Source organism: Eumetopias jubatus, unplaced genomic scaffold (genome assembly GCF_037043125.1).
Source record: "Eumetopias jubatus isolate StellerSeaLion01/CBP00866 unplaced genomic scaffold, mEumJub1_p1.0 scaffold_15, whole genome shotgun sequence".
In the NCBI taxonomy this organism is placed as follows: domain Eukaryota; kingdom Metazoa; phylum Chordata; class Mammalia; order Carnivora; family Otariidae; genus Eumetopias; species Eumetopias jubatus.
Genome location: NW_028274821.1, coordinates 58,441,116 through 58,458,666, shown reverse-complemented (window position 1 = coordinate 58,458,666; position 17,551 = coordinate 58,441,116). Strand labels below are relative to the sequence as shown.

General features: G+C 49.0%; 2 protein-coding genes across 5 annotated transcripts; both read left to right on the top strand.

The window, feature by feature from the left end:
* The first annotated feature begins 764 nt into the window (after positions 1-764).
* On the top strand, positions 765-4,101 carry STOML2 (stomatin like 2). 2 transcript variants are annotated; one of them, XM_028115265.2, is made up of 10 exons: positions 767-892; positions 1,134-1,271; positions 1,730-1,829; positions 1,968-2,026; positions 2,119-2,220; positions 2,370-2,504; positions 2,660-2,804; positions 2,924-3,003; positions 3,264-3,392; positions 3,821-4,101. In XM_028115265.2, the coding sequence occupies exons 1-10, from the start codon at positions 848-850 to the stop codon at positions 3,956-3,958; spliced, it is 1,071 nt and encodes a 356-aa protein (XP_027971066.1). In that variant the 5' UTR covers positions 767-847; the 3' UTR covers positions 3,959-4,101. The 2 variants fall into 2 exon arrangements, with proteins under 2 accessions (XP_027971067.1, XP_027971066.1); XM_028115266.2 differs by lacking the exon at positions 3,264-3,392 and having other exon boundaries at positions 765-892.
* A 3,721-nt stretch (positions 4,102-7,822) lies between these two features.
* PIGO (phosphatidylinositol glycan anchor biosynthesis class O) lies at positions 7,823-17,551 on the top strand. 3 transcript variants are annotated; one of them, XM_088018842.1, is made up of 11 exons: positions 7,823-7,890; positions 8,668-9,179; positions 9,804-9,947; positions 10,129-10,252; positions 10,570-10,729; positions 10,936-11,115; positions 11,364-12,888; positions 13,414-13,620; positions 13,835-14,052; positions 14,646-14,716; positions 14,862-17,551. In XM_088018842.1, exons 1-11 carry the CDS (start codon positions 7,841-7,843, stop codon positions 14,989-14,991), a joined length of 3,321 nt encoding a protein of 1,106 aa, XP_087874968.1. In that variant the 5' UTR covers positions 7,823-7,840; the 3' UTR covers positions 14,992-17,551. The 3 variants fall into 3 exon arrangements, with proteins under 3 accessions (XP_087874968.1, XP_027970971.1, XP_027970970.1); XM_028115170.2 differs by lacking the exon at positions 7,823-7,890 and adding an exon at positions 8,032-8,106 and having other exon boundaries at positions 8,665-9,179; XM_028115169.2 differs by lacking the exon at positions 7,823-7,890 and adding an exon at positions 8,034-8,106.

Below are 17,551 nucleotides of genomic sequence, written 5' to 3'. Positions count from 1 at the left end.
AGCCGAAGGCAGATGCCCAACCGACTGAGCCACCCAGGCACTCCTGTAGACCTGAATTCCTATACTGGTTTTTATTGTTATTGATTTTAGCCCCTCTTGAACTTAAGTGCCCTGAAATGTAAAAAGAGTGATTATGCAGTCCTCAAAAGATGTGCCAGAGCATTAGGGATGTGTGCAGAATGACATGATCCAGAGAAGCCTGAACGTATGGGCTGTGTGCTAGACTCTACGCAAGGGGACTAGGCCTCATAGACTGGGAGGAGGTCAAAAGAGGTAGAAAAAGCTATGGTGCTTTGGGAAAAGAGAAGGGGAAATCTCAGTCCAATCACTAGGCATTGTTAGGTGCAGTCACCATGGCAACAGGAATGGGGTCAGTCCCTAGTGGGAGGGCTGGGTAGAACACAGCAGGACTACCTGACAATATCACTATGGCAACCGTGGCAAAGAGCTCCAATCCCCTGGTCGCTATGGTGACAGGGGCGTTTATATGCTCAGAAGGGTAAACTGAGTCTCGGGTGGAGATAAAGAACTCGGTGGCAGGTGTTTCTGGGCCAGCTGCACGTGGAAAGTAGGCTCTATGGTCACCATGTCCGGGATCTTGGGCTTGGTCAACGAGAACGAGTTCCAGCTTCGGGCCTTCTCTAGCCAGTCTACATATCCAAGGAAACAATTTGATAAACGCTTCAGACAGGTAACGCTGATTGGCTGAGGTTGGAGGCGGGGGATAGACGACCGGAAGTACGTCTGGGGGAGTGGAAATGCAGGAGGAAAGGCTCGGGTCCCGGCTTCTAGAGCGACTTCTCTGCTCCCCGTCTCGTTGGTTCCGGAGGTCCTTCCGCCGTGGGAAATGCTGGCGCGCGCGGCTCGGGGGACTGGGGCCCTTTTGCTGAGGGTGAGTGCGGGGGCTCCTTCTCCAAGGGTCAGGCCAGAGATCACCTGGGTCCTTACCTGGGAAGAAGCGGAATTCCAAGATTGGTGAGGGAACTGGGGTCAGAGGTCATGGTACTCACGTGAGTTCCTTCTCCGAAGACCCTTCAGGGTCGCGGTTTAGGGAGATGCCCCCTGGACAGGCGCCGAGAGGGGTGGGGTGCCCCGCCGGCTGGGGTCTCAGCTAATCCTTGTCTTCTCTTTAGGGCTCCGTACAGGCTTCTGGCCGTGCTCCGCGTCGCGACTCCTCTGGATTGCCCCGAAACACCGTGGTACTGTTTGTGCCGCAGCAGGAGGCCTGGGTGGTGGAGCGAATGGGCCGATTCCATCGGATCCTGGAGCCTGTGAGAACCTCTTCTGCCCACTCAAGGCCAGCCTGATGCCGAATTCCCTTATGACATGGGCGAATGGGGTGGGATCTCCTTCAAGCCTGCCCCCACCTTTGGCTTCTAACTCCCCTAGCCAGACCTAGCAGGCCCCAGGCTGCTGAACTTCATACCCACGTTACCATCTTTTTCTGTTCACTCTGGCATCCCACAGGCTCCGTTCTTGGGTATCTCCCCTATCCACTCTCAGCTTCGCCTGTCTGCTACTCTGCTGGCTCCCATTCCCTTGACTCTCCCGCCATTCAGATGTGCAGCCTTGTATTCCTATCCTCTCGGGCTTCCCTACCATTGACACCCCCAGTTTTCTACCTTACTTGGAATGTTCCATATGTTGATTCCATACCCACTCCAGGCCTAGCTTGGATCCCAACCCTACAACCCTCATTCTTCTGAGGACCCATGACTCCTCTTCCCAGGGCTTGAACATCCTCATCCCAGTGTTAGACCGGATCCGATATGTGCAGAGTCTCAAGGAAATTGTCATCAACGTGCCTGAGCAGTCGGCTGTGACTCTTGGTGAGGGGTGCAGGGTGACACGGGTGCCCTGAGACCATTAGGATGTGGTTGCAGGAGATCCAGAGCTCAGGAGAAAGAGTTGATTGGAAATTGGAGGCCTGATTTTCCTCCTTTGCTCTCCCATTCCTGTACCTGTAGACAATGTAACTCTGCAAATTGATGGAGTCCTTTATCTACGAATCATGGACCCTTACAAGGTATCTGCTACCTGCTTTATTCAGCTTCTGAGTTGCTTTTCTCACTAAAATCCTGCACTCAAGCTTCTTAACACTATCCATGCCCTTTTCAGGCAAGCTACGGTGTGGAGGACCCTGAGTATGCTGTCACACAGCTGGCTCAGACGACCATGAGATCAGAGCTTGGCAAACTCTCTCTGGACAAAGTCTTCCGGGTAAGGGGATCTGAGCCAGAGTTAGTATTGGAAGACACATATCTTGCCCTCAGTCCTTTCTGGGGGTCAAGATCAGTCAGAGGCACTTCTCAGCTTAGACCCTTGATAAGTGGATTGAAGCCATGGAATTTATACCTCTTTTTTTCCAGGAGCGGGAGTCCCTGAATGCTAGCATTGTGGATGCCATCAATCAGGCTGCTGATTGCTGGGGCATTCGCTGCCTCCGTTATGAGATCAAGGATATCCATGTGCCACCCCGGGTGAAAGAGTCCATGCAGATGCAGGTGGGGGCCAGGGAGGGATGGGGAAGAGAACTTCAGGATGCTCCAGTCTCATGGGGACCTGGACTCCCTTCCCTATCATGATGGGTACAATTGCAGGTCTGTGTAAGAGTTTACTCTGGCTTCTTGTTGATGGGGCTTGTTGCGGGCTTTTCTAGGTGGAGGCAGAAAGGCGGAAACGGGCCACAGTTTTAGAGTCTGAGGGGACCCGAGAGTCAGCCATCAACGTGGCAGAGGGGAAGAAGCAGGCACAGATCCTGGCCTCCGAGGCGGAAAAGGCTGAACAAATAAATCAAGCTGCAGGTCCGCAGAGGGTGGAGGCTGAGGGAGGAGCAGGGCATGGACCTGTGAGGGTTAGTGCTGTGACAGGAGCTTTGAGGTACCCTGACCTCATGAGTAAAGCTTTGTCTCTTTTCTTCCAGGAGAGGCCAGTGCAGTTCTGGCCAAGGCCAAGGCTAAGGCAGAAGCTATTCGGATCCTGGCTGCAGCTCTGACACAACATGTAAGAGGCCTCTGGGTGGGAGTCAGGAACAGGAATTGACAGTGGAAGAGGTTTTCTCATCTACCCTTGGGAGAAGTTCCTGCTTTTGTGGGTTCCATTGAGCCAGATTACACGATCTCTTGTATTGTGATCTGCATTGTGATCTGATCCTCTTTCCAGGAATCTGACTTCTTTTTATTCCCCTCCCCTCCAACTACCCTCTGCCCCCACCTCCTTCTCCAAATCTATGATCTGTGTTTTTATCCCTTCTGTGGCCACAGAATGGAGATGCAGCAGCTTCACTGACAGTGGCCGAGCAGTATGTCAGTGCGTTCTCCAAACTGGCCAAGGACTCCAACACTATCCTGCTGCCCTCCAACCCCGGCGATGTCAGTAGTATGGTGGCTCAGGTTAGAGTGCCCTGAGGACCCAGCACAGAACACCAATGCTAGAAACTGACCCCCCCCCCATCACCACCATCACAACTTACACACCATAGAGGCCTTCCAAGTACCCTGAGACCTAGACCTCCTGTTAGTCTCTGTAGAGAATAAATCTCTAAGAATGAGACACTCCCCCACCTTACCCCAGGAGATAGGGGAGCTCTTGAGATGTCTCTTTTTTTGGCAGATATCTATACCGGTATTCTGAGGGTGACCCTGTTCTGATAGTTTATAAGATTCCTAGAATCAACTCTAAAGTTTGAGTCTTGAGAGAGAAAGAGAGAAAGGAAAACAACCTTATTGGATCCAGCCCCACTTTCTTTTTAGTCATTGGTGGGTTGGGCTGTGCCTTCTGCCATGTGTCCTCATGGCTCACTCTCTGTCCCTTTTCTTAGGCCATGGGTGTGTATGGGGCCCTCACCAAAGCCCCAGTGCCAGGGGCCCAGGACTCAGTTTCCAGTGGGAGCAGCAGAGATGTCCAGGGCACAGATGCAAGTCTTGATGAGGAATTTGATCGCGTCAAACTGAGTTAATGGAGCGGGGCTTGGCCAGGGAGGCTGGGGACAGGGAAACAGTACTCCCAGACTCTGGCTCTAGCTTCCTTGCCAAGATTTTGTTATTATTTTTTTATTTGAACTTTAATCGTGTAATAAACTTGCCAGTGGCAAACCAGAAACTGTCCTCTTTGATTGGGGAATGAAGTTAGGAAAGTCACCAGTGTTTTCCTTGGATATCCACTTCCATCCTCCAGTCCTCTCAGGTCTGGGAAGCTGATTCCTCCACCAGTAAGAATGAATGAACCTCGTGTAAATAAAATCCTTTTTGTCTTCAGGAGAAGCTTTGGGATAGGGTGGAAGGATTAAGCCACAGGTCTACTGACCTGCCAGCTGGGGAGTGTAGTTCTCCCTCCTGCTAACTATGGGGATGTGAATTTGAGCAGGTGCTTGAGGGGATTGGTTTTATTTTAAGTAAGCTTCATGCCCAATGTGGGACTTGAGCTCACAACCCCAAGATAAAAAGTCAACTGCTTGGGGCACCTGGGTGGCTCAGTCTTTTAAGCATCTGCCTTCGGTTCAGTTCATGATCCTGGGGTCCTGGGATTGAGTACTGCATTGGGCTCCGAGCTCAGCGGGGAGCCTGCTTCTCCCTCTCCCTCTGCTGCTCTCTCTGCTCGTGCTCTCTCTCAAATAAATAAAATCTTCAAAAAAAAAGTCGCCTGAGCCATCCAGCAGACACCCCTGGGGGGATTTTTTGTGGGAAATAGTACTACCCTGGCAGGGTAAGTACTGCTGAATGCTTAAAGGGTTTTCAGGGACTGAAGACACTTATTCCTTCAAAAATGTCATGCTGTCTACCATGTGCCGAGCTCAGTGCTAGATGTAGGTTACAAAAGCAGTTTAGACCCAGTGGTTCCTGCTTTCACAGACTCAGGTTGGGCAGGGAAGACAGACAAGGAAACAGATACAAAGTGCTAAGTGCTAGGATAGAAGAAAGTTCTGATTGAGGGATCCTGGAGGGAAGTACATGTCAGCTTGTGGGCAACAAGGCCATTGAGCTCAGGCTGGAAAAATTAATGTCTTCACCAGGATAGGGTTTGGGACTAGAATATGCAAAGGCCCACAGTTCCAGAGAAGTTGGAACATTCAGTTTGCTAAGGCTGAAGGGTGGGCTATCTGGGATATATTTAGGGTGTGTAAGAGGTCCACGGCACAGGGAGAGAGAGTACTGAAGAATGTGGACTCTAGCCTTAGGGTAAGGAGGGATCCATGAAGGGTTTGTTGTTTTTTTTCTTCCCCTTCCCAGGAATGCTTTTAGGAAGATTAAGGTAGTCACTTTAGTGTTTTAGATACATCTGTTCTGTTGCAATGGGGACAGGGTATTTGAAGGAGAGATGGGAAACTGAAGGACAGTAAGAAGGCGGCCTCAACAGTCCTGGAGGGGGTGATGAGGACTGAACTTCATGAAGTAAGGAGCCATCAGGATGGAGGTGGAGGGATGACATTTTTCAACATATGTCTGAATTAGAATGTATTCATGTATTCATTTGATAACTATTGAACCCCAAATACATGCCAGGCACTAAGGATATAATAATGAAGAACTAAATTCCCTGCTCAATGAGTTTAAGTTTTTTTCCTTTTAAGGTTTTATTTTTCTTCTTTTTTTTAAGATTTTATTTTTAAGTACTGTCTACACCTAACTTGGGGCTCAAACTTAAAACTGCAAGAGCAAGTCATACATGCTACCCACTGAGCCAGTCAGGTACCCCTCAATGAGTTTTAAGTTCTATTTGGAAGGGACAAATGATTAATAAGATGTTTAGTATTTCTCATGCTGGTGAGCTGTGCTATAGAAGAAATCAAAGAAAGGAGGGAGGTGGGGAATTGGGGAGGAGGCTGTAATCTGTAACATTAAGTAGAGCATTCCAGGAAGCCTCTGGATGTTACATTTGATCTTAGATATGGAGATGAGGGGAAGACCCATTTGGGCACCTGGGAGTAAAGCTGACTGGAGATTCTAAATGCGATGGCCTTTGAGGCCATTATAACTGGAAGAGCGAAAGAGCCACAGTAGATGGAACAGAGTTAAGGAAGCAAAGAAGTGGCAGCTAGATAAATCAGAGAGGGAAGCCAGAGCTGGTGTATAGACTTGTAGGGCCATGTAGGCCTACTATAAGAACTTGGGCTTTACTGTGAAATGAAACCAGCGGAGAGGATTTTTGTTTCTAACAGTAACTTTACTGAGGGGCACCTGGGTGGCTCAGTTGGTTAAGCGTCTGCCTTTGGCTCAGGTCATGATCCTGGGGTCGCATTGAGCCCCGCAGGGAGCCTGCTTCTCCCTCTCCTCACCACTCATGCTCTATCTCTGTCTCTCTCAAATAAATAAATAAATAAATAAAATTTTTTTAATAGTAGCTTTCCTTAAGATGTAATTCACATACAATTCACCCATTTAAAGTGTAAACTCAGTAATTTGTAGTATATTCAGAGTTGTGCAACCATCACAATTTTAGAACATTTTCATTATCTCTTCTTCATCCCTACCCCACCACTAAAACCCTGTATCCATTAGCAGTCACTCCTTTCTTCCCCCAGTCCTAGGAAACCACTAACTTACTGTCTCTGTAGCTTTATGTATTTATGTAAATGGAATAATATAAAATGCTATTTTGTGATTGGCTTCTTTCACTCAATATTTTTAAGTTTCATCCATGTAATAGCACGTAGCAGTACTTCATTCCTTTTTGTGGCCGAACAATATTCTATTGTATGATATACCATATTTTGTTTATCTATCTATCTATCTTATCTATCTATCTATCATCAGTGAAGGTCATTTGGGTTGTTTTGCTGCTATGAACTGTTATGTGCAAGTTTTTGTGTGGATATAAGCTTTTCATTTCTCTTGGATTTATATTTAGGAGTGAAATTGCTGGGGCATATGGTAACTGTATACTTAACCTTTTGAAGAGCTGCCACACTGTTTTCCAAAGCACCATTTTATAATCCCAAAAGCAGTGTATGAGGGTTCAAATTTCTCCACATCCATGCCAATATTTGTTATTTGTCTTTTCTATTTTAGCCATCTTAGTGAGTATGAAGCGGTATTTCTAGTATTCCCCTGATGGTTAATGATGTTGAGCATCTTTTCCTGTTAATTGGTCATGTGTATATTTTCTTTGGAGAAAGGTCTATTCAGATCCTTTGCCCATTTTTATTTTATTTATTTTTTAAAAACATGTTTTTGTTTTAAGGTTTTATTTATTTAAGTACTCTGTACGCCCAACGTGGCTCAAACTCACAACCCTGAGATCAAAAGTCGCATGTTCTTCTCACTGAGCGAGCCAGGCACCCCTCCTTTGCCCATTTAAAAATTTTATTTTATCTTATTTTTTTAAAAGTAGGCTCCATGCCCGATGTGGGGCTTGAACTCATGACCTCAAGATCAAGAGTTGCATGCTGTACCAACTGGGCCAGCCCGTTGCCCCACCTTTGCCCATTTTTAAATTAGATTATTTTTTCAATTACTGAGTTGGAAGATACAGTGAAAGATGTGAAGAGGAGAAATAATAAAATCTATCAGTTGGTGTCAGCTAAGCAAAAAGGAGAAAATGAATATTACTTATCCCTACTTTACAGATGAGGCAATGCCCAATAATGCTAGTGAGTGGCAGAGCTAGGATTCAAGCTAAGTTTGATTCCAAAAGGCCGCTCTTAGTCTTAACCAAGAATGACCAGTGCTTCCCTGACCTCTTTTAGCTTAGTTCCTTGCCCCTAATTCTCCTAAGTCACTATGATCTCTCATCAAACTCTCCGTCTGTGGCCCGCCCAGGGCTTCCTGCCGAACTTCTTCGGAGGCGCCGGCAGGTGGCGCTGAGGCCCCCACAGGCCGCTCTGTCCGGCGTGCGCTTGTCTATGGTGCCCGTGTGCTGGCGTTGCCGCTGCGCTTCCGGGCGTCGTTCAAGGTGAGCCGGGGTCTCCGAAAATCTCGCACTCCGTACTCTTCACTCCCCTTTCCCGAAGGGAACCATCCCCGGCAGCTCGCAGCCTGGCGTGCCAAGTACCGAAGCCAGGGTACCCAAGAGAAGGCCGGGTATCCACCAGAGGAAGCAGAGCCGTCCGGACGTGTAGGTCCCCGCGAGGCCCCACCGGCTCTAGACCCTGCGACTCTGCTGCGCGGGGTAGGTCGCGACTCCGGTCTCCTGGCGATCCTGGCCATCTGGAAGCGGAGCGTGACTCCTCCCCTTGGTCCTCTTGGTCCCCACCAGGCGGCGTCGTCAGTCCGGCCCGGGTTCCCCTGCGGCTGCGAGTCCTGGCCACCCCAGGGTGTTGAGATTGGCAAGGAGAGAGGTGGAAAAATGAGCTGTCAGAGAGCATTCTACCACTAGGAATAAGTTTCCCTCGTGGACTGTGCTTTTCATCATTAGAATCTCCGGGAGTACAAGTGCAAATCCCTATGCTCCACCCCCAAAGATCCTGATTAAGTAGATCTGGGGTGGGGCCTTGGAAATAAGCATTTTAGACAGCTGCTCCAGGTTGATGCCCATAGTCTACGGACCTCACTTTCAGAAACACTGGTATAACTGGTGGAGAGGAACATTGTATTGGGTTGGCTATGGGGCTGTTTATCTTCCGGAAGGCTTCCAAGAGGAAGTGATTCTAGCTGGGCTTTGAATCGAGGGACCAGAATATCCATTGGTTCTTAACCCCACAGTGATGAATTCCCTCCCTGCTACCAGCAGGATGCAGAAGATCTCGGTGCTGCTCTTCCTGGCCTGGGTCTGCTTCCTCTTCTACGCTGGCATTGCTCTCTTCACCAGTGGCTTCCTGCTCACCCGTTTGGAACTCACCAATCATAGCAGCTGCCAAGAGCCCCCAGACCCTGGGTCCCTGCCATGGGGGAGCCAAGGGAAGCCTGGGGCCTGCTGGATGGCTTCTCGATTCTCTCGGCTTGTGCTGGTACTGATAGATGCTCTGCGATTTGACTTTGCTCAGCCCCAGCCCTCACACAGTCCTGGAGAGCCGCCTGTCTCTCTGCCCTTCCTGGGCAAACTGAACTGCTTGCAAAGGATCCTGGAGATTCAGCCCCACCATGCCCGGCTCTACCAGTCTAAGGCTGATCCCCCCACCACCACCATGCAGCGCCTCAAGGCCCTCACCACAGGCTCACTGCCTACCTTCATCGATGCCGGCAGTAACTTTGCTAGCCATGCCATAGTGGAAGACAATCTCATTAAGCAACTCGCCAGTGCAGGTTAGTTTGGGCCCCTTTGGAGGCCAGGAATACCATAGCATATTTTCTCTGTAGAAGTCAGAGAGCCAGAACTTTGGGTGCTCAACTGCATGCTATACTATGCTGTGGGAGGACGGGGGAAGAGAAAGAGACCAGGGCCCTGCGTGCAGCAAGTGCAGGTGTGGGCTTTGTCCTTCTGGAATTTTTAATTTGCATGGAGTGTTGGTTTTACTTTTGGGGAGCTCTCAGGGGCAGTAGAGCAATGAAGAGGAGAAGGTGTGAGTCTGGTATTCTCACAAGTTTGGAGGAGAGTGCACAGGGTCCATGCCCTGTCCACACCCTGACTTGAAAAAAACAGCATATACTCAGGAAAAACAGTGTAGCAAAGATAGCCAGGGACTGAGAACTAGCAGAGCCTTTTGTAGAAACAAGAAGTGAGAAGTCTGGTTATTGGGGAAAGTATGATTATCAGGGAAAGCTTCCTGGCAGAAAATTTTAGGCCTTGAAGGATAAAGAGTTGCTGGATGGAATTGCTGTGCCTTTGAGTGCATGGTTGAGATTTCTGATAAGTCTTTAAAGGGCCTCCTCTTTTTCCCTCTGCCTTGACTCTTGCTCAGGCTGTGACCTACTCTCATGTCCCTGCAGGAAGGCGTGTGGTCTTCATGGGAGATGATACCTGGAAAGATCTTTTTCCTGGAGCTTTCTCCCAAGCTTTCTTCTTCCCATCCTTCAATGTCAGAGACCTGCACACAGTGGACAATGGCATCCTGGAACACCTCTATCCAACCAGTGAGCATGGGGCCAGATGCAGGCCTAAGACTGGGAGCTGGGGAGGGCTGCTTCGGGTCACAAATTCTAAGCCTCCCATGGGTGCAGTGGCCTGGGATTGTGTCCCTTCACATAGTGTCAGAGTCTGGCTGGGGATGAGGAGTGGGCCTTAGTCCCCTGTGCTGTGTTCTTCCTTTCACAGTGGACAGTGGTGAATGGGATATGCTGATTGCTCACTTCTTGGGCGTGGATCACTGTGGCCACAAGTATGGCCCTCATCACCCTGAAATGGCCAAGAAACTTAGCCAAATGGACCAGGTGATCCAGTGAGTGTGGGATATTGGCTGGGGGAGGGGGTTTGTGTCTGAGAATCTTAGGATATATTGACCCAAGAGAAAAAGTCTTTATCTTGGAGCCTCTTTTTTCCTGAATTCTGTCTTTACTAGGCATTTTTCTGAAGCTAGGGGCCTCATCCATCTTGAGTAACTCAGCATGTGGCTTTGGGCAGTAGGGTCATGATTGAAGAGGTATCTCTTTGCCACATGTCTAGGCCCTCCTAATGGAAGTTATGGCTGGGGGTGAATGGGTCTCCCAGGAAAATCTTTATCCATTCCTACCTCCTGACATATTTCCTGGCCCTCAGGGGACTTGTGGAGCGTCTGGAAAATGACACACTGCTGGTCGTGATTGGGGACCATGGGATGACCATGACTGGGGACCATGGAGGAGACAGTGAGCTGGAGATCTCGGCTGCACTTTTTCTCTACAGTCCCAAAGCCCTCTTTCCTGGTGCCCCACCAGAGGTGAGGCCTGGGGTGTGCTTTGTCTGGTCTCTTGGTATTCAACTGAGTCATGATCATAGCATTTTTGTGGCTCCCTCCATTTTAGGCCCCCAAATTCATGACTCTGGGCATCCCCCACTCATTTCCTACCTAGGTCCCTATGTCTTCCCTCCCAAGTCCTGACCTCAGCTCTAGTGAACCCATTGGCCCCTCTGCTTTTCCTCTAGGAGCCAGAGATAGTTCCTCAAATCAGCCTTGTGCCTACGCTGGCCCTGCTGCTGGGCCTGCCCATTCCATTTGGGAACATCGGGGAGGTAATGGCTGAGCTGTTCTCAGAGGTTGAAGACTCCCAGTCTCACTCCTCTGCTCTGGCCCAAGCCTCGGCTCTCCATCTCAATGCCCAGCAGGTAGGTGGTGGGCTGGGCTTACAGGTGACAGAGCTAGGGTGGGCATAGGAGAAGCATAATGATCACTCCGTTGTCGTTTGTTCAGTGTTAATCCCACTTTCCATAGCCATGTCCTCCTTCCATTATCCCTCCCTTCCTCCCTGTCCTGGACAGAGTTCAGATCCCTGATTTCTAGATACACCTATCCTTGCCTCTGTCCTGGTTTATATCTCTGATGTCTTCGCTTGGTCTCTGACCATTTTTGCCAGGTATCCCGATTTCTTCACACCTACTCAGCTGCTGCTCAGGACCTTCAAGTTAAGGAGCTTCATCGGCTGCAGACCCTTTTCAACAAGGCCTCTGCTGACTACCAGCGGCTCCTGCAGAGGCCCCAGGGGCCTGAGGCAGCACTGCAGACTGTGATTACTGAGCTGCAGCAGTTCCTGCGGGGAGTTCGGGCCATGTGCATTCAGTCTTGGGCTCGTTTCTCTCTGGGTCGCATGGCAGGGGGTGCTGCTCTCATGGCTGCTGCCTGCTTTCTTTGCCTGCTGGTATCCCAGTGGGCAACATCCCCAGGCTTCTGCTTCCGCCCCCTCCTAACACTCATGGCCTGTGGTCTGGCTGGTACCATAGTGTGTGCTGGACTCTTGACAACTTCTGGGCTGAAGCTGGATCCAGTGGTTCTAGGGGCCATGGCTGCAGCGGGCTCACTCCTGCCTTTTCTGTGGAAAGCCTGGGCGGGCTGGGGGTCCAGGAGGCCCCTGGTAGCCCTGCTTCCCATCCCTGGGCCTGTCCTGTTATTTCTGCTCATTCGCTTTGCTGCTTTCTTCTCTGATAGCTTTGTTGTAGCTGAGGCCAGGGCCACCCCCTTCCTTTTGGGCTCACTCATCCTGCTCCTGATTGCCCAGCTTCACTGGGAGGGCAAGCTGCTGCCACCTAAGCTGCTCACAATACCCCGCCTTTGCTTTTCGGCCTCGACAGGCCCACCGCGGCACAATGGCACACATGCTCTGGGACTTGGAGTCGGGTTGCTTTTATGTATAAGGCTAGCTGGGCTTTTTCATCGCTGCCCTGAAGAGACACCTGCTTGCCATTCCTCTCCCTGGCTGAGTCCCTTGGCATCCATGGTGGGTGGTCGAGCCAAGAATCTGTGGTATGGCGCTTGTGTGGGGGCTTTGGTAGCCCTATTAGCTGCCGTGCGCCTGTGGCTTCGCCGCTATAGTAATCTCAAGAGCCCTGAGCCCTCTGTGCTCTTTGTGCGCTGGGGGCTGCCCTTAATGGCACTGGGCACTGCTGCCTACTGGGCACTGGCATCGGGGGCAGATGAAGCACCCCCACGTCTCAGGGCCTTGGTTGCTGGGGCATCTGTTGTGCTGCCTAGGGCTGTGGCAGGCTTGGCTGCTTCAGGGCTCATGCTGCTGCTCTGGAGGCCCGTGACTGTGCTGGTGAAGGCTACGACAGGTGCCCCAAGGACCAGGACTGTCCTCACTCCCTTCTCAGGGCCCCCCACTTCTCGGGCTGACCTGGATTATGTGGTACCTCAAATCTACCGACACATGCAGGAAGAGTTCCGGGGCCGTCTAGAGAGGACCAAATCCCAAGGCCCCCTGACTGTGGCGGCCTGTCACCTGGGGAGTGTCTACTCAGCTGCTATGGTCACGGCTCTCACTCTCTTGGCCTTCCCACTTCTGCTATTGCACGCAGAGCGCATTAGCCTTGTGTTCCTGCTTCTGTTTCTGCAGAGCTTCCTTCTCCTGCATCTGCTTGCTGCTGGGATACCCATCACTACCCCTGGTAAATACATTTCTCAGCCCTGATTCATCCAAGGATGGTAGTGATGTGACTTCGGCCCCTCTTGTTTTCAGGGAGGTGTTGCTCCTCTGATTCTTCACACAGTTGGGAGGGTCTTCCTGATGTAGCCAAGCTAATTGATCCCTGCCACTGGCTGTCAGGGCCAGCAAAGTTCATGAAGGAGGGAGACAGGAGTACTCCAAGACTCATTTCTTTTTTAATTTATTTTTTTCCCCCAAGACTCATTTCTTAATGGGATTGCTGCATCTTCATGGAGTGCATTTCCTGATGTGGTAGTGAGCTGTGTGTATATGAGAGAAAGAGATGGACCACAGTTCAGATTAGAGAAATGGAGGCTTAGTGCCAAAGAGGGAATTAGAATAGCAGAGTGTTGAATGTAAGGAGGCTGGGGTAAGGGGCATGTGTGTGCGTATAGCACTGAAGTAGTAGGAGTATATGACCATGAGGCTGTAGGCTATGGCTTAGGGAATGGGATGTGACTGTGAAGAGGTATCTGTCTTCCCCTAGGTCCTTTTACTGTGCCATGGCAGGCAGTCTCTGCTTGGGCCCTCATGGCCACGCAGACCTTCTACTCCATGGGCCACCAGCCTGTCTTTCCAGCCATTCATTGGCACGCAGCCTTCGTGGGATTCCCAGAGGGTCATGGCTCCTCCACCTGGCTGCCTGCTCTGCTGGTGGGAGCCAACACCTTTGCGTCCCATCTCCTCTTTGCAGGTACTTCATTCCTCTCTTGCTTCCGTTGTTTACTCTGACTTTCTGGAAGGAAAGGAAACTCCTGGATTTGAGTGGGGAGATGTGATTTTGTTGGATCTTTGGCACCCCTTGGCCAATGCTAATTGGAGCCTCAGTCAACTAGGGTGGTTGGCGGCCAGGGTGGCCTGGTCCCTAGGTCCTCCACTGATTCTAGCCCTGCCTTCCTCTGAGGCAGTAGGTTGCCCATTGCTTCTGCTCTGGCCCTTCCTCTGTGAGAATCAAGGGCCCCGGAAGAGGTGGCAGCCCCTAGGGAGGAATGAAGCTGAAGCCAGAGTCAGGCCTGAGGAGGAGGAGGAGCCACTGATGGAGATGCGGCTCCGGGATGCACCTCATCACTTCAATGCAGCGCTGCTGCAGCTGAGCCTCAAGTACCTCTTTGTCCTTGGTATTCAGGTGGGTGCAGGGAGAGATCCCGGAGTTAGTGCCCTTTCCTCATCTGTGTACGTCACATTCTTTCTTTCATACTTTGCCAATACCCTGGGAGAGAGCCTTGACTGAAGTACAGGTAAGCAAAATGGTTGCCTAAGCCCGTGGCCTCAAGGGGCTATATTGAGACTTGAACCTGGGTCTCCTTAATCCTAGTCTTGGATTGTTTCCTCCCTATAAGATAGATCTGGACCCTGCTGGTTGCATATGGGGATTCCTCCATTAGTGGACAGACTGGAAAAACTGAGGTGATGGCCAGGATTCTTTCCCAGGCTGTGGTCACGGATCCTCCTTCCATTCAGAGGCAGAAGGTGTGACTGACATCTTCCTCCCAACCTGGGAGGCAGAGCCTGAGTGTAATCAGCACAGATGGATAGTGCTTGCCCAAGGTCATGGTGGGGCCAGGAAAAGAATTAAGTCTCCTAACTCCTCACCCAGCTTTTTTTCCACTGACATGCACTACTTCCTACTCCTCCCATTCTTCACAGGGGCCTATGGCAACTCTCCCTTTGACCTGTTTTCTCCTCCCCAAGTAACTTGACCTTTCCTGTCCTCCCTAGATTCTGGCCTGTGCCTTGGCAGCCTCCATCCTCCGCAGGCATCTCATGGTCTGGAAGGTGTTTGCCCCCAAGTGAGTGGATTTGCTTGAGAAGTATTGGTGTTGGGGAGGGTGAAGCTTGGAGGAAAGAATGAACATCAGGGTGGGCAGGTTTGTCTCAGGGAAAAGGCTTAGACCTACTCTCAGTGTCCCCTGAGAATTCTCCCTTTCTTTACAGGTTCATTTTTGAAGCCATGGGCTTTATTGTGAGCAGCGTGGGACTTTTCCTGGGCATAGCTTTGGTGATGCGAGTGGATGGTGCTGTGAGCTCCTGGTTCAGGCAGCTAGTTCTGGCCCAGCAGAGGTAGCCTAGGCTGCTAATGCTGGCTTCTGGCCACAAGGAGAGCTGGAGAACAATCTAGTCTGGCCTATATAAGTGCTGGATCATCTGCAAGAGAGGCTTAGCTATATACTTCTTACCACCATGCAGCCAGGAGCTACTGACATTTGGGACTTTATTATTTTATAATTCAAAATCATAGTGGGGCCTGCTCCCTAACTCCTGATTTGGAGGTGGCCTCCAAAGGAGAATAAAATAATAATGTAAATATGTGTGTCTGAGAGGAGGACTACCCTATAGGTAGTCCTATAGGGACTAGGGGGAGGGTCACTCTCCCCTCCCATGAGGCACAGATAACATCAGCCATCTTAGGCAGACCTGGGTACACCTGAAAACCTTTGGGAAGTGGTTGAAGTTGTCTGAATTCACTTCCTCTCCTTCTTCCCAAATCACTCCTGTTTTCCCACCTGCCATTTTTCTTTGCCATGTAACATTTTATTAAAATCTTATGCTTTGGCTGATAGCAGAGATGGCTGGAAAGACAAGCCCAGGCATCATGGAGTACCCAGACTCACTGTCTAAAACCCCAAGCAGTGCTGTATTCCCTCCTCTGTTGGGTTCTTTCACTACTGAACACCCTCTGCTCTTTACTTCTGTAGAGGCCACCCTAGTGTTCTCTCATTTATCAGACCTAATGGCCCATCTGACATAGCATTGCATCTTGTCCCATTGATTATTCTCGACTTGAAGCCAAAACTATACATTTAATGCTTGTCTTGTGCTCTCCATCCACCTCACTACTGTGTCACATTGAAGTGCTGGCATGAAATTCTCATGGAAATGTCCATCAAAGGAGGGTGCGGGGAGACTCTGAGGAGAAGGGTCAGGCCTGGGATTTGATGTTTGAGAATGTCCAGGACAGGAGGAGATGAAACAGCTGAAAGAGAGAGGAACAGATGTAAAATTGTGGAATAGCATTTTTACTTGGCAGAAAGACACACTGCATAGCAGTGATTGTGAAGGAAAGGCGTTCACTGCTGTGGGGGCTAAAGGAAAAGTTGTAATTATTTATTGGCTAATAGTCTCTAGTGCCACATGGGTCAAACAGAAAGATGATGAAAAGTGTTGACTGTTTCAGTCAGTTAGAGGATAGGACATTGGTAACCCTGGCAGGAATAGGCTAATAATGAGAGAAGTTAGGCCCCAGCTAAGGAATTAGAAAAAAGTCCCTTTGCCTCTCTCAATCTGGTGGACACCATTCCGAAGCATCAAACACACAGTGCCTCTGTGAGAAGAAAAGACCCTATTTCATCCCTAGCACCCATGGGAAGGATTTCAAGACTCCAGTCCCTCACCCTGTCCTAGGGTGTCAGGTTCCACCCTCTCTCTCTCTTTTTTTTTTTTTTGCAGGGAGGCTCCTTTCCTGAAGCCTAAGGGAAATATGCTGATCTGCCAACCGTTGGCTATTTCCTTTTCTCCTGATCAAACTACAAAATCCTTTTGGAGAAAGATATATTATTAAAAATTCTTATCCCTGCCTCTTAATTGACATCAAAGCACCCGTTCCACACTAACTCATTATTTTTTTAAAGAGCTTTACTGAGGTATAATTCACATAAAATTTGGCCATTTAAAGTACACCATTCAATAATTTTTGGTATATTCACAGAGTTGTACAACTGTCAACACAGTCAATTTCAGAACATTTTCATCACACCCAAAAGAAACTCAGTACATTTTCCTATCACCCTCTCACCCTCCCCACCTCCATTCCTAAGCTTAGGCAACCCCTAATCTGCTTTCTAACTGTATTTTCTATTCTGGACATTTTATATAAATGGAATCCTACAGTATGTATCCTTTTCGGTCTGGCTTCTTTCACTCAGCCTAATGTTTTCAAGGTTCATCCATGTTGCCTCACGTATCAGTATTTCATTTCTTTTTTATGGCCAAATAATGTTCCATTGCATGGATATATCACATTTTGTTTATCCATTCATCCACTGATGGCCATTTGGGTTTTTACACCTTTTGGTTTACGCAAACAATACTGTTATACACAATATGTATATATACATATATACATATATATATACATATTGTACATATGTAATATAATACACAAATAATGCTGCTATGAGCATCCATGTACAAGTTTTGTTTGGACATATGTTTTCATTTCTTTTTGGTTTATACCTAGTGGTATACTGTGGAATTGCTAGGTCATAGGGTACATCTATGTTCAACTTTTTGAGAAACTGCCAATTTGTTTTCCAAGGCTGCTGCACCACTTAATATTCTCATTAGTGTACAAGGGTACCAATTTCTGCACATCTATGCCTTTATGTACAATTATTTATTTTTTCTAGCCATCCTAGTGGGTGTTGGAAGTGGTATCTCATGGTTTTGGTTTGCATGTTCTTGATGACTAAAGATAATGAGCATTTTTCTTGTGCTTATTGGAGAACTGTCCATTCAGAGCCTTTCTCCATTTATTAATTGGGTTTTCTTCTAGTTTTTGATTTACAACATTGTTTATATATTCTAGATATAAGTACCTTGTCAGATATATGATTTGCAAATATTCA

Coding starts and splice junctions, on each gene's coding strand:
- STOML2 (XM_028115265.2), top strand. CDS start 848: ATGCTGGCGCGCGCGGCTCGGGGGACTGGGGCCCTTTTGCTGAGG. Junction 1,272..1,729: donor TCCATCGGATCCTGGAGCCT/GTGAGAACCTCT, acceptor TCCTCTTCCCAG/GGCTTGAACATCCTCATCCC. Junction 2,505..2,659: donor AAGAGTCCATGCAGATGCAG/GTGGGGGCCAGG, acceptor GGGCTTTTCTAG/GTGGAGGCAGAAAGGCGGAA.
- PIGO (XM_088018842.1), top strand. CDS start 7,841: ATGGTGCCCGTGTGCTGGCGTTGCCGCTGCGCTTCCGGGCGTCGTTCA. Junction 10,730..10,935: donor TTCCTGGTGCCCCACCAGAG/GTGAGGCCTGGG, acceptor CTTTTCCTCTAG/GAGCCAGAGATAGTTCCTCA. Junction 14,053..14,645: donor TCTTTGTCCTTGGTATTCAG/GTGGGTGCAGGG, acceptor TGTCCTCCCTAG/ATTCTGGCCTGTGCCTTGGC.